The sequence below is a fragment of the Papio anubis genome, chromosome X, assembly GCF_008728515.1.
Source record: "Papio anubis isolate 15944 chromosome X, Panubis1.0, whole genome shotgun sequence".
Classification (NCBI taxonomy): domain Eukaryota; kingdom Metazoa; phylum Chordata; class Mammalia; order Primates; family Cercopithecidae; genus Papio; species Papio anubis.
Window position 1 is genome coordinate 79,986,980 of NC_044996.1, and position 14,157 is coordinate 80,001,136.

The 14,157-nt window shown below is 53.1% G+C and overlaps 2 protein-coding genes across 5 annotated transcripts; one reads left to right on the forward strand and one right to left on the reverse strand.

Moving 5' to 3' along the window:
* Positions 1-4,291: 4,291 nt before the first annotated feature.
* Positions 4,292-9,093, reverse strand: LOC101015597 (uncharacterized protein CXorf49). 4 transcript variants are annotated; one of them, XM_003917868.5, is made up of 6 exons: positions 7,726-9,090; positions 7,047-7,203; positions 6,427-6,503; positions 6,104-6,149; positions 5,512-5,553; positions 4,292-5,405 (listed from the first exon to the last, which is right to left on the reverse strand). In XM_003917868.5, the coding sequence occupies exons 1-5, from the start codon at positions 8,953-8,955 to the stop codon at positions 5,513-5,515; spliced, it is 1,551 nt and encodes a 516-aa protein (XP_003917917.2). In that variant the 5' UTR covers positions 8,956-9,090; the 3' UTR covers positions 4,292-5,405; position 5,512. The 4 variants fall into 4 exon arrangements, 3 of the variants coding, with proteins under 3 accessions (XP_003917917.2, XP_009196059.2, XP_009196058.2); XR_002519459.2 differs by having other exon boundaries at positions 5,512-6,149; positions 7,726-9,093; XM_009197795.3 differs by lacking the exon at positions 5,512-5,553 and having other exon boundaries at positions 7,726-9,092.
* Positions 9,094-9,124: 31 nt separating this feature from the next.
* LOC101015257 (uncharacterized protein CXorf49-like) lies at positions 9,125-13,776 on the forward strand. The gene is made up of 5 exons (XM_031660624.1): positions 9,125-11,222; positions 11,800-12,576; positions 12,860-12,905; positions 13,458-13,499; positions 13,606-13,776. The coding sequence occupies exons 1-2, from the start codon at positions 9,999-10,001 to the stop codon at positions 12,130-12,132; spliced, it is 1,557 nt and encodes a 518-aa protein (XP_031516484.1). The 5' UTR covers positions 9,125-9,998; the 3' UTR covers positions 12,133-12,576; positions 12,860-12,905; positions 13,458-13,499; positions 13,606-13,776.
* The last annotated feature ends 381 nt before the right edge of the window (positions 13,777-14,157 follow it).

Here is a 14,157-nt window from a genome sequence, read left to right on the forward strand (position 1 = left end):
TCCAAGACCACCAAGGCAGTACCTCTACAAGTCTGCAAGAGCCACAGTGTTACTGGGCTTGGGGTACCCCTAATGCAGATACCACTTAGATTACAACACCCAGTTCCCTTTGAATATCTGGAAAGCCTTCCGAAGAAAGATGGGTACAAACAAGCCCAGACTGCAAAGACTACAATGAATACCGAACTCTTCAATGCCCAGGTGCCGATGAACATCCACAAGCATCAAGACCATCCAGATAAACATGACCTCACCAAATGAGCTAAAGAAGGCACCAGGGTTCACGCCTGGAGAATAAAGATATGTGACCTTTGAGACAAGTAATTCAAAATAGCAGTTTTGAGGCAAGTGAAAGAAATTCAAAATAACACACAGAGGGAATTCAGAAATCTATCAGATAAACTTAACAATGATATTGAAGTAGTTAAAAGGAATCAAGCTGAAATTGTGAAGTTGAGGAATGCAGTTGGGAGGGTGGAGCAAGAAGTTGGAATGGAAACCTCCATTGATTGCTCCCCCTGCAGGAACACCAAATTTTAACAACGAACTACACACAGAAAAACACTGTGCAAAAAATTAATAACTATGAGAACTTTTCAAGACTTTGTACAATAAGACACAAAGAGAAACAACAAAAGTTTAAAAGTGGGCAGATGAAGTTAAAGTGTTGAATTTTCATAAGTTATATTTTCCGTTGTTTGTTTGTGTATACAATCAGTGCTAAGTTGTCATCAGTTTAAAATAATGGGTTATAAAGTAGTATCTGGAAGCCTCATGGTAACCTCAAGTGGAAAAATATAAAATGAATACATAAAAAACAAAAAGCAAGAAATTAAATTTTACCACCAGAGAAGATCATCTTCTGTAAAAGGAAGACAGGAGGAAAAGAAGAAGGAAAAGAAGATTACAAAACAACCAGAAAGGAAATAACAAATTAGAAGGAGCAAGTCCTTACTTATCAATAGTAACATTGAATGTAAATGAACTAAATTCTCCAGTCAAATGACATAAAGTAGCTGAATAAATATTTTTAAAAGACCCAATGATCTGTTTCCTATAAGAAACACACATCACCTATAAAGACAAACAGAGACAGAAAATAAAAGAAGGAAATAAATATTCCATGCCAATGGAAACCAAAAAAGAAAACCAGTATCTAGGCTTCTGTCAGACAAGAGAGATTTCAAGACAGAGAGTATAAGAAGAGATAAAGAAGGTCATTATATAGTGATAAAGTGGTCAATTGAGCAAGAGGATATAACAATTGTAAATATATGTGCACCCATCACTGGAGCACCCACATATAGAAAGAAAATATTACTAGAGCTAAAGAGAGGGAGAGACCCCAATGCCATAATAGCTGGAGACTTCAACATTTCACTTTCAGCATTAGACAGATTGTCCAGACGTGAAATCAACAAAGAAACATCAGACTTAACCTGCACTATAGAGCAAATGGATCTAATAGATATTTACTGAACATTTCATCCAATGGCTGCAGAATACACATTCTTTTCCTCAGCACACAGATCATTCTTAAGGACAGACCATGTGAGATCACAAGTTTTAAAACATTCAAAAAATTGCAATAATGTTAGACATCTTCTCTGACCACAATGGAATAAAACTAGAGATCAATAACTACAGACATTTTAGAAACTATACAAATAAATGGAAATTAAACAGTGTGCTCCTGGATGGCCAGTGGGTCAGGGGAGAAATTAAGAAGGAAAGTTTAAAATTTCTTGAAACAAATGACGATAGAAACAAAATATACCCAGACCTATGGGATACAGCCAAAGCAGTACAAAGAGAGAAGTGTATATCTAAAAGTACCCACATCAAAAAAGAACAAAAAAAAAAATCAAGAAGAGCTAATACTAATTCTACTCAAACTATTCTGAAAAACAGAGGAGGAGGGAATACTTCTAAACTCATTCTACCAGGCCAGTATAAGCCTGATACCAAAAACCAAAGACACAATAAAAAAAAAAAAGGGAAGCTACAGGCCAATTTCCCTGATGAATATTGATGCAAAACCCTTCAGCAAATACTAGCAAACCAAATTTAACAATACATTGATAATTTGACTTCTTTCTTTCTAATTTGGAGGCCTTTTATTTCTTTCTCTTGTCTGATTGTTCTAGCTAGGACTTCCGGTACCATGGTGAACAAAAGTGGTGAACGTGGGCACCTTGTTGTGTTCCAAATCTTAGAGGAAAGATATTCAGTCATCATCATGACCAAGTGCGATATATCCCAGGGATCTGAGGACAGTTCAACATATGCAAATCAATGTGATACACCATATCAACAGAATGAAGGATAACAACCATATGATCATTTCAATTAATGCTGAAAACCCCATTTGATAAAATTCAGAATTCCTTCATGGCGAAAGCCCTCACAAAACTGGGTATAGAAGGAACACACAGACCCACAGCTAGTATCATACTGAATGGGGAAGAACTGAAAGCTAGGGAAAGGGAGAAGCTTGGAGTGGCTGTCTAAGTCTGAAAGCCTCAAAACAGGGAAGCAGACAGTGCGTTCTATTTAAATATCTTTCTGGACCCATTAATTATTCTCACCTCTCCCTCACCCCTCACTACCCTTTCCAGACTCTGGTAATTGTCCTTCTGCTTGTTTGCAGATGACATGATCTTGTATTTGCAAAAACCTAGACTCCACCAATAAACTCTTCGAACTGATTAACAAATTCAGGCAAGTTGCAGGATAGAAAATCAACACACATAAATCTAGCATTTCTACATGCCAACAGTGAACACTCTGAAAAAAAAAAATCGATAAAGTAATCTCATTCACAACAGCCAGAAATAAAATAAAATACCTAAAGGATTCGTTATTTATTCCAGTCTTCTCTGTCTGGCTTGTTTGGATTTTTATGTTTGCTTAGAGATTTTGTGTAATTTACCTGTTGAATGTCATTTTTTTCTGCTAGGCCACTGCCTCCTTTACAGCATTAGATGGTGCCTTAAGCCCAAGTTTGCCTTGTCTCAAGCAAATGATCAGAGTGCTGCCCATCCAGAATGGGGGAGGTCCCAAAGGTGGTATCTTGGCAGTATGGAAGAGCTAGCTGGCTAAGGATCTGTGCCCAGAGGGCTCATGGAACATCCCACTAACAGTGTGGCACTGTTAAACAACCACTCTGATTTGGCATCGCCTCTGGCTGAGTTACAGAGCAGAGGTTCCAGGGCTGAAGATGATAGTTCTGCCTCCCCTTTTTGTCTCTGGCTGTCCTCAGGGACATTTCTCCCCTCAGGCACTCACAGTGCTTCCTGTGGGTTGAATCAGGAACAGGTCTCCTGCCACGAAACCCAAGATGGTGCGGAAGCTGACTGTTCACCTCAATATCACTTCTTCCGGGGTAGAAACCATGATTCGGCCAGCACAGTTGCTCACGCCTGTAATCCTAGCACTTTGGGAGGTTGAGACTGGTGGATCACCTGAGGTCAGGGTTTCAAGACCAGCCTGGTCAACATGGTAAAACCCCATCTCTACTAAAAATACAAACATTAACCAGAAGTGGTGGCGCAGGCCTGTAACTCCAGCAACTTGGAAGTCTGAGACAGGAGAATCGCTTGAACCCAGGAGGCAGAGGTTGCAGTGAGCCAAGATCGTGCCATTGCACTCCAGCCTGGGCAACAGAGTGAGACTCCGTCTCAAAAAAAAACGGGCAAATCAAAAAAAAAAAAAAAAACCACACACACAGATGTCTCCACACATACGCTAATCTTGAATGGTATCTGCATTTCTCCTGTCTTTGTCTGTTCAACACTCAGGCTCTTGGCGTTCAGAGCTGGCAGAACCTACACACACCTCCTCACTGGCACCAGAATCTGTGTCTGTGTCTCACGCCCATCCAGCCCAGGATTCCGGCTGAAGGAAGGAGGCAATCCCAACTGTCAGGGAGGGTGAAGGCAGAACAGGAAGCTCAAGGAAATCTCATGTGACCTCAAGAGGCAGTCTGAAAGACTTAACAGGCACACAGAAGTATCACGTCTACAAAAACCTGCAGCCTTGGGGATTGTGGAACAGTATTTGACGGGGACCATCCAAGAAGAGCCAGGCCTAGCATCCACACTTGCCCTGGTAGGCAACTGGCCATTTCAAATCAAGGGTATAGAGTCAACAGGTCGCTTACAGGACACCAAGGATGTGGATGCCGCCTTCCATGTAACTGCCAGCAGGAAGTTTTTTTGGTTTGGGTTTTGGTTTTTTGTTTGTTTGTTTGTTTGTTTTTAGATGGAGTATCGCTCTGTCACCAGGCTGGAGTGCAGTGGCACAATCTCAGCTCACTGCAACCTCTGCCTGCCGTGTTCAAGTGATTCTCCTGCTTCAGCCTCCGGAGTACCTGGGACTACAGGCGCCCAGCAGGCAGTTTTCACCAGGATGGCCTGCTGGCACCAGAACAGACTCAATGCCCCCACCTCTAACCAAGAGACTACCTTGCCCTTTTCTTCAGCGCTCTCTGTGCTTTCCCTTTTGCTCGGCCACCCACCGGGATGTGGCGTCTGCTTCCATCTGGCTACTGAAACCAAGGAGGGAAACCTAATGGGATTTGGAAACAGAGGTTCAAAGATGAGGGCTAATAGAGGAACTGAGGATGTCGCACGGGTTTCTGGCCCAGATGAACTGACCGTGTGCATGGTGGCACTGGAGGGACCTAATGGCTCCAGAAAGAGGACTGGTCCTCTGAGTGGGAGGATGAGCTCCGTCGTGCTCCTCAACAGCATGGAAATAACCATGCAGGAGAGGTGACCAGCATCAAGCCACAGGGAGAGCAAGGATGCTCATGACGGAAAGGACAGTAACATGGCAGAACCGTGACAGTGAACCGCAGGAGGAAAGGCAAGAGAGACTGCGGTTCTGAAAGGAGGCATTCAGTTCCTCCTGAGGGTGAGGGAGAGTAGCGCTGAACAACGGAAAATGTGAGACCCCAAAGTAGGAGGAGACGAGGAGGGAATATGAGCAGGGTGTGTTGGGAAAAGGCAGAAAATGTTCCTGTGGCGGGGCAGGGCCCTCACAGCACCTAGACCCAGGCACTATGGTGACTGCAGGGCTGCTGCTCAGAGGCCGGCCCAGGCGCCCTGCAGGGAGAGGCCCCACCACAGAGAGCCAGGGGAACTGTTCTTCAAGCGCCAGAGAACGGACCAACACCCCACACCCCCCAACACTCCCAACAATTGCAGAGAGGGTAGACCACAGACCACAGAATATGAGAACGACTTTATTTCAAACTGCTTTGAACTGCATTGGGAGGGGGCAAATGCAGCGGAAGAGCAGAAGCCCTGGCTGAAGAGGATATGGAGGGAACCCGCTTGGCTGCAACTCTGGAGCTCCAAAGGTAGCAGTTGTTCATCTTGTAGGAAGATGCTGGCTCCAACCTGTGAAACAGAGCAGACTCAGGGACGGGCCCCCAGCCAGGGCCAGCCCACAGCCCTCCTAAGCTACCGGGATTGTGGGAAGGGGCATGGTGTGTGCAACACTCACTTCAAAGGTCCTGGAACTTGTCAGTGAGGAACTGCATGGCCGCTGAAACAGAGGCAGAACCGGGTGCTCCAAACCCAGGGAAACAGAAACCCACCCCCTGCCCCCGTGGAGAACCACCTAGCCCTGCAACCAGAAACCCCACCAGCCTTGGTACTGACTCACCCACCCGTCACCTGAATTAAACGTGGAAATGCCTTCTAAGCGGGAAAGTGGTTCTCAGGTGTTGGGCCATCCCAGAACCGTTCAGAAACGTTTTTCAAAGACAGATAAGCCAGCCAGCAAGCAAAAACCGTATAAGCCGTACCAGGCAGCAGTTAAAGGAAAATACATGAGGTATCTCTAACCGTCCTAAGAGAAGATCTCTGGGACTCGTTTTTCAAAATGTACACGGAGTTCAGATGACACACTGCCGTCTGTGCACATCCCTAGCTGGAAAGGCACAGAAGGCTGCAGGGCCACGCCTGCTTGATTCTCTTCCCCAGAGGAAAGTCAGTCCCAGTGACACCACCTGTACCTGCAGTCCACCCCCATCCCCGGCACCTGCAGAAAGACACTGCTGTCCATCCCTGCCCCAGCCAGGGCTCCATCATACCTAGTTGGTCTCTAAGGTCATCAATTTCCATCTGCAGCAGGATGCACTAGCCCAGGAGACACCGGTGGAAGATAAATGGTTAGTCAATTCTGGCCTCCTCTCTCCCCGTTCTCCATCTCTCCCCCAGTCCTTACAGCCCCCACAGCCTGCAGCCCAGTGGTGAGGTGGATTGGCACAAAACCCTCAATGGAAAAGAGGCACCCACTCTGCATGGGTTATGGTAGGCAGAGGGGACTGGGGGGACACCTAAATCAGTTTAACCTGGACATGGATCCCACCATCTAGCATGGACCTCGATTTCTAACAGTCACACACAGCATTACCCGAGGACAGCCCTGGGTTCCCGGGGGCTGCTGCTGCCTTTCTGGTCTTGGGGGATGGACAAGTGGCTGCTGGTCACCTGAAAGAAAACACAAAATCCAGCTTCCAAGCCTCCCAGTGAGGTGGAAGAGACCTAGCAGGGTCTAAAGTGAAGCACCATCACCCTCTGCTGGCAACACGTTGCCCCTGCTCTGCCCAGCAACTCCAACCCTCCCTCTGGGACTGTCTTCCCTGTTCCCCAGTGTGAGCCCATCTGCACCTATGGCCCCCTAGCGTTGTGACTCCAGGTTGGACGTCAGCAGTGGGGCAGCCACAGCCAGGCCCTGGGAGGGCCAGTGTGGCTGAGCAGGACTTAACAGAAAAGGGCTCCGTACCACCAAAAGTCTTCTTCCAGAGTTGGAGTTTGGGGCACTGCTCCAAATCGCCCCCCACCACACAAACCCCACTCAGAGAGGACGATGTGACCTAAAGCCAGCCCCATCAACACCCCATTTCCCGTGGGACACCTGCCTGGGTGGGTAGGGAAGCCTGGGAGCATGGCTAAGCCCCCAGAAGCGACAGAGACAGAGGTTTCCCTCCCGACCCCTCTCCCCTCCACCCCTATAAAACCCGCAAGACTCACCGGAGGGTGCATGGCATCTGGGCACCATGCGTCTCAAGGTAAAGGCCGAGGGCTGTGAGGTTCCTAGTACTTGGGGAGCTCTGACGTTGGGGTCACCACTGCTGTATTCTCCACGACGCACGGACAGGGAAATCAGCTCTGGCTTCTGTGTGGGAAGCTAAAACAGAAATTTCTGAGTCGGGCTGGTGGTGAGTACACATGAGGAGGGGCTGTGTTAAGGTGGACACTCCAGACTAATCTCATTAGCACTTTCTCCCTCAGTCAGCCCCAAGACAGGAGGGCTTGCTTAACAGCTAGGGAAGGAGGAATTGGGAAGTTGATGAGTCTACACGCCCAAGCTTTGCGCCCCACACATTAAGGAGTCCCGCGATCCAAACCAGCTGCCAGACCTGCCTTCCATCCCAGCTCCTCTCTCGGGGAGGAGGCAGAACAACTGCAGAGTGTCCAGAGCCAGGCCTGGCACAAAGTGCTCCCTTTAATGTGTGCCCCTATGAGGTGGACTCCAATCGGGCATCCTAGTGTCCCTGGGCTCCCGATGACAACCCTCGAGCAAGGGATAGAGGGGGAATGGGTAAACAGGTGTGTGCTGGAAGAGAGGTGGGTGGGGAGAGACAGAAGAGAAAGAGGAGGAGGAGAGGGAGGAGAAGAAAGAAGAGTGCAGCGAAGAGAACCTACTCACTTGGGCCCTTGGGACGTCATCTCTATTTTGGTCATTATCTTCTCTGGCCGCAGCCTGGGACTCCCTGGTTTTCCTTCCTGCAGGTCTCTTCCCAGGGCTGCTGTGCTTGGGCTCCTTGGGTCTCGTGGACTTCCCCAGGAGCCCCACACCAGAGACTGGCGGGAAGCTGGCTGGATCAGGTGGAACTACTGAAAGTCTCTGCCCCCAGGCAGGAAAGGCTCCCCGCAGGGCCGGTTTTGGCGCACCCTCTAGGGATTTCTTCTCCTGGGTCACCTTCCTTCCCAGAGGGCCCCGGGGTAGGGGCCCTCTAACGGCAGCTCCTGAGCAGCTGGGCCTGACCCCCACCTTTCCCCACACCATGCTCTGCATTTTCTTCAAGGAAGGCGCATCCAGCTCTCCCATGGCCGGCCTCTCTACTACTGGGGTGAGTCTGCGGGGAGAAGAGGTCAGGAGAGGTCCCTGAACCTGAAGGTGACTCTCCCTGCGGTGGAAACTGGGGCGTCTGCAAGTGTCTGCTGGCTTCTTGGGGCTTCCGGGCTTGGCCTGGCTTCCTTGTTTGGTGCTAATGATCACCCTAATCACCGGTAAGTCGCTGCTCTCATCTGTGGAATCAGAGTCGTCACTATTCAGCCCGGCGGGGCCTTCCGCAGAGGGCTGCTGGGGATCCACTTGGACGCTTAATCTGCTCTTCGAGCCCCTTTCTGGGTTCTCCCAGGCCGGTCCTGGCCCAGGAACACTGAGGTGGAGAGGGCCACCGGAGGACTGCTGCCATTCTCCAGGGCAGGGGTTCAGTGAGCCTCTCCCACTGGGACCAACCTCCAGGTCCGCCCAGATGTCAGTGGACCCTTTGGCAGCGGCGCCTTCTGGGGACGGGTGTCCCTGGACGCTGGACGGCGGCATGATGGTGGCTGACTCATCAGCCAGGTAGAAAGAGTAGTCCACACCGTCCCCTTGGTCGTCGACCGGGGTGCCAGGCCGGCCTTCCCGGCCCCAGAGTACCACCCTTCCCTGCTCTATCAATTCGCTCTCAGGCTCGAAACTGAAGCCCTCAGGATCTGTGAACCCGCTCTCCCCCTTGCCCTCACCACTGCGCTGCCCCTTCAAATCGAGGCCTCGGCCGTGGCCGTGGCCCTGTGGGGCTCCGGGGCTGGCGGCGTGGGCCCCGGCCTGCTTGCCACCCTCCGGGCCGAAACCAGCCCCGCAAACGGACACTTCATCTGTGGAGCTCATGGCGCCCGCCAGTCCAGACAGCCCAGGCTGTGGGGAGACGGTTGTCCTGGTAACAGTGGGAGAGGAGAGCTGAGCCCAGCCAAGCCCAGCCGAGGGGGACACTCTCAGCTTTGAGCCTGAGAGTGAACTGAAAGAGCAGCAAAGGGTGGTGTTCTGGGGCCACAGGAACAGTGAGGCCTTTGGGACACCGCCACCCTCACCACAGTCGGCTCACGAGACGTCACTGACAGCGCGAGGCTTACGGGCTCCCTCAAGGCCTGCGTCCTGCCTGCTCATTGTTCCACGCCTTCTCATTGGTCTGCCCACCACCAACCAGCGCGCCCCTTGTTGGACGAGGCTTCCGGGCTTTACCCAATCACGAAGCAGACTCTTGGATTGCCCCAACGCCCGTCATTTGACTGGGTGGGTGTACTTGGGTCGGGTCTTGGGGCCAGGGCCCACTGGAGCTCTCGATCCACCTCTTTCTTCCTGTCCTGCTGCCTCTGGCCAGGCACCTACTTTCCAATGACAGTCACATCTCTGAGCCCCAGTGACCCATTGTAAGGCGGAGGTCAAGGGGAGAGCTGCCCCCAGTTCATAAGCTTGGGAGAATAAATGTCCTGATGCACGAGAAGCACCAGGCACACAGAGGAGCAATCATTATAAACTAGGGAGGGAGCAAAACAGCAAGAAAGAGATGGATTGAGAGCTCCAGTGCACCCTGGCCCCAAGACCCGACCACAGCGCATCCACACAAAAGACGGGTGTCGGGGCAAACCAAGAGCCTGTGTCCCGATTGGTTAAAGCCCAGAGGCTTCGCCCAACAAAGGGTGCGCTGGTTGGTGGAGGGGGGACCAATGAGAAGGCTCGACACCTGGGTCGAAGGCGCGCGGAAGCCACGCGCTGTCTGGGACACTTAGTACTTCCGCCTGCTGTGAGGGCAGCAGGGTCCCGAAGGCGTCGCTGTTCCTGTCCCGTGGCCCGCTTGGCTGGGCTTGGCTCTCCTCTCCCGCCATTACCAGCACGACCGTCTCCCCATAGGCCAGGCTGCCTGAACTGGCGCCATGAGCTCTCCCGACGAAGTGTCCGTTTGGGGGGCTGGTTTCGACCTGGAGGGTGGCGAGCAGGCTGGCACCCGCACGGTCAGCCCCGGAGCCCCACAGGGCCACGGCCGTGGCCGAAGCCTCGATTTGGGGGCACCGCGCAGTGGCAAGGGCCAGAGCAGGTTCACAGATCCTGAGGGCTTCAGCTTCGAGCCTGAGAGCGAATTGATAGAGCAGGGAAGGGTGGTGCTCTGGGGCCGGGAAGGCCGGCCTGGCACCCCCGTCGATGACCAAGGGGATGGTGTGGACTACTCTTTCTACCTGGCTGATGAGCCAGCCACCATCATGCCGCCGCCCAGCGTTCAGAGACACCCGTTCCCTGAAGGCACCGCTACTGAAGGGTCCGCTGAAAACCGGGTGGACCCGGAGGTCGATCCCAGTGGGAGTGGCGCACTGGGCCCCAGCCCTGGAGAATGGCAGCAGGCCTCTGCCGGTCGTCTCCACCTCTGTGGTCCTGGGTCAGGCCGGGCCTGGAAGAACCCAGAAAGGGGCTCGAAGAGCAGATTGAGCGTCCAAGTGGATCCCCAGCAGCCTTCTGCAAAAGGCCCCGCCAGGATGTCTACCCACGACTCTGATTCCTCCGATGAGACCAGTGACTTACCACTGATGAGGGTGGGCATTCGCCACAAAGAAGGAAGCCAAGCCAAGTCCGGCAGCCGCAAGAAGGCAGCAGACACATCCAGACACTCAAGCTTCCACTGCAAGGAGAGTTACCTGCCCGTGCCAGGCCGTTTCCTGACCTCTGCTCCCCGCGGACTCACTCCAGTCATGGAGAGGCCGGCTGTGGGAGAGCTGGAGGACTCTCCCGGAAAGAAAATGCAGAGCAGGGCCTGGGGAAAGGTGGAAGCCAGGCCCAGCTGCTCAGGAGCTGCCACTGCAGGGGCCGTGCCCCGGGGCCCTTCAAGGAGGAAGATGGCCCAGGAGAAGAAGTCCCAAGGGGGTGCCTCTCAGCTGGCCCTGGGGAGATCCTTTCCTGCCTGCGGAAAGAGACTCTCAGCCGCTCCCCCGGAGCCGGCCACCTCCCAGCCCTTGTCGGGTGTGCGGCCCCAGGGGATCTCCAAGAAACGACAAAAGCCTAAGCACAGCAGCCCTGGGAAGAAACCTGCAGGAAGGAAGACCAGGGAGTCCCAGGTTGTGACCAGAGAAGATAATGACCCAAATAGAGATGAGGTCCCAAGGGCCCAAGTGAGTAGGCCCTTCTCGCCCTCCTCTCCCTCTTTATCTTCCTCCTCCTCTGTCTCCCACCATACCTCCTCTCTTCCAGCACACACCTGTTTAGCCATGCCCCCTCTATCCCTTGCTCGAGGGTTGTCATCGGGAGCCCAGGGATACTAGAATGCCCAATAAGGGTCTTTGTTGTAGGGGCACACGTTAATGGTGTGTGATGGACATACCTCCGGACACTCTGCAGGGGTCCTGCCTCCTCCCCCAGAGAGGAGCTGGGATGGAAGGCAGGGCCAGCAGCTGGTGAGGTTGGGGTGATCCCCTAAAGTGTGGGCCACAAACCTGGGGCATCTAGGCTCATCAACTTCCTGACTCCTCCTTACTTAGTTGTTGCCCGAGCCACCTGGAAGGGAGCCCGGGCTATCTCAGTATCCCCAGTGTTTTCCCTGGCTGGGCTCTGCCTCCTGGCATGGGGCTGACTGAGCGAGAAAGTGCTAATGAGATTAGGCTCCAGAGTCTCCACCTTACCACAACCCCTTCCCACATGTACCCACCGCCTGCCCCCACCGCCAGCCCGACTCAGAAATTTCTGTTTTAGCTTCCCACACACAGGCCAGGGCTGCCTCGCCTATCCGTGCATCGTGGAGAACTCAGCAGTTGCAACCCCAACATCAGAGCTCCCCAAGTTCCGGGAACTTCAGAGCCCTCTGCCTACAGCCTGGGAGGCCTCCTGCCCAGACGCCATGCACCCTACGGTGAGTCTTGCGGGTTTGATAGGGGTGGAGGGGAGAGGGGTCGGGAGGGAAACCTCTGGCTCTGTCGCTTCTGGGGGCTAAGTCTTGTTTCTATTCTTCCCTGCCCACCCAGGCAGGTGTCCCACGGGAAATGGGGTGTCGATGGGGCTGGCTTTAAGTCACATCCTCCTCTATGAGTGGGGTTTGTGTGGTGGGGGGCGATTTGGAGCAGTGCCCCAAACTCCAACTCTGGAAGGAGACTTTCGGCGGTACGGAGCCCTTTTCTGTTAAGTCCTGCTCAGCCACACTGGCCCTCCCAGGGCCTGGCTGTGGCTGCCCCACTGCTGGCGTCCAACCTGGAGTCACAACGCTAGGGGGCCATAGGTGCAGATGGGCTCACACTGGGGAACAGGGAAGACAGTCCCAGAGGGAGGGTTGGAGTTGCTGGGCAGAGCAGGGACAACGTGTTGCCAGCAGAGGGTGATGCTGCCTCACTTTAGACTCTTCTAGGCCTTTTCCACCTCACTGGGAAGCTTGGAAGCTGGAATTTGTATTCTCTTTCAGGTGACCAGCAGCCACTTGTCCATCCTCCAAGACCAGAAAGGCAGCAGCAGCCCCCAGGAGCCCAGGGCTGTCCTCGGGTAATGCTTTGTGTGGTTCCTAGAAATCCAGGTCCACACTAGATGGTGGGATCTGTGTCCAGGTTAAACTGATATCTGTGTCCCCCCGCCCCGCCCCATCACCACCTTCTGCACCCCACAGAGAGAGGATGCCTCTTTTACATCGAGGGATTCATGCCAACCCACCTCGCCACTGGGCTGCAGGCTGTGGGGGCTGTCAGGGCTGGGGGAAAGAGGGAGGACAGGGAGAGAGAAGGCCAGAATTGACTAACCATTTCTCTTTCTCCGGTGTCTCCTGGGCTAGTGCATCCGGCTGCAGAGGGAAGTTGAGGACCTTAGAGACCAACTAGGTATGATGGAGCCCTGGCTGGGGCAGGGATGGACAGCAGTGTCTTTCTGCAGGTGCCGGGGATGGGGGTGGACTGCAGGTACAGGCGGCATCACTGGGACTGACTTTCCTTTGAGGAAGAGAACCAAGCAGGCCTGGCCCTGGAGCCTTCTGTGCCTTTTCAGCTAGGGGTGTGCACAGACAGCAATGTGTCATCTGAACTCTGTGTATACTTTGTCCACGAGTCCCAGAACTCTCCTTCTCTTACAACAGTTAGAGACACCTCATGTGTTTTCCCTTTAACTGCTGCCTGGTATGGCTTATACGGTTTTTGCTTGCTGGCTGGCTTATCTGTTTTTGGAACACGTTCTGAACAGTACTGGGATGGCCCAACACCTGAGAACCACTTTCCTCCTTAAAAGGCATTTCCACATTTAATTCAGGTGACGGGTGGGTGAGTCAGTACCAAGGCTGGTGGGGTTTCTGGTTGCAGGGCTAGGTGGTTCCCCATGGGGGCAGGGGGTGGGTTTCTGTTTCCCTGGGTCTGGAGTGCCCGGTTCTGCCTCTGTTTCAGCGGCCATGAAGTCCTTCATTGACAAGTTCCAGGACCTTTGAAGTGAGTATTGCACACACCATGCCCCTTCCCACAGTCCCAGTAGCTTAGGAGGGCTGTGGGCTGGCCCTGGCTGGGGGCCCGTCCCTGAGCCTGCTCTGTTTCACAGGTTGGAGCCAGCATATTCCTACAAGATGAACAGCTGCCAACTTTGGAGCTCCAGAGCTGCAGCCAAGCGGGTTCCCTCCATATCCTCTTCAGCCAGGGCTTCCTCTCTTCCACTGCATTTGCCCCCTTCCCAACGTAGTTCAAAGCAGTTTGAAATAAAGTCGTTCTCATATTCTGTGGTCTTTGGTCTACCCTCTCTGTGATTGTTGGGAGTGTTGGGGTGTGCCAGGTGTTGCTCCGTTCCCTGGAGCTGGAAGAACAGTTCCACTGACGCTCTGTGGTGGGGCCTCTCCCTGCAGGGCGCCTGGGCCGGCCTCTGAGCAGCAGCCCTGCAGTCACCATAGTGCCTGGGTCTAGGTGCTGTGAGGGCCCTGCCCCGCCACAGGAACATTTCCTGCCTTTCTCCTACACAACCTGCTCATGTTCCTTCCTTTTCTCCTCCTACTTTGGAGTCTCGCAGGTCCCCTTCTTCAGTGCTATTCTCCCTCTCCTTCAGCAGGAACTGATGGCCTCCTTCCCGAACCCCTGTCTGTCACCTTTCCTCCTGCGGTTC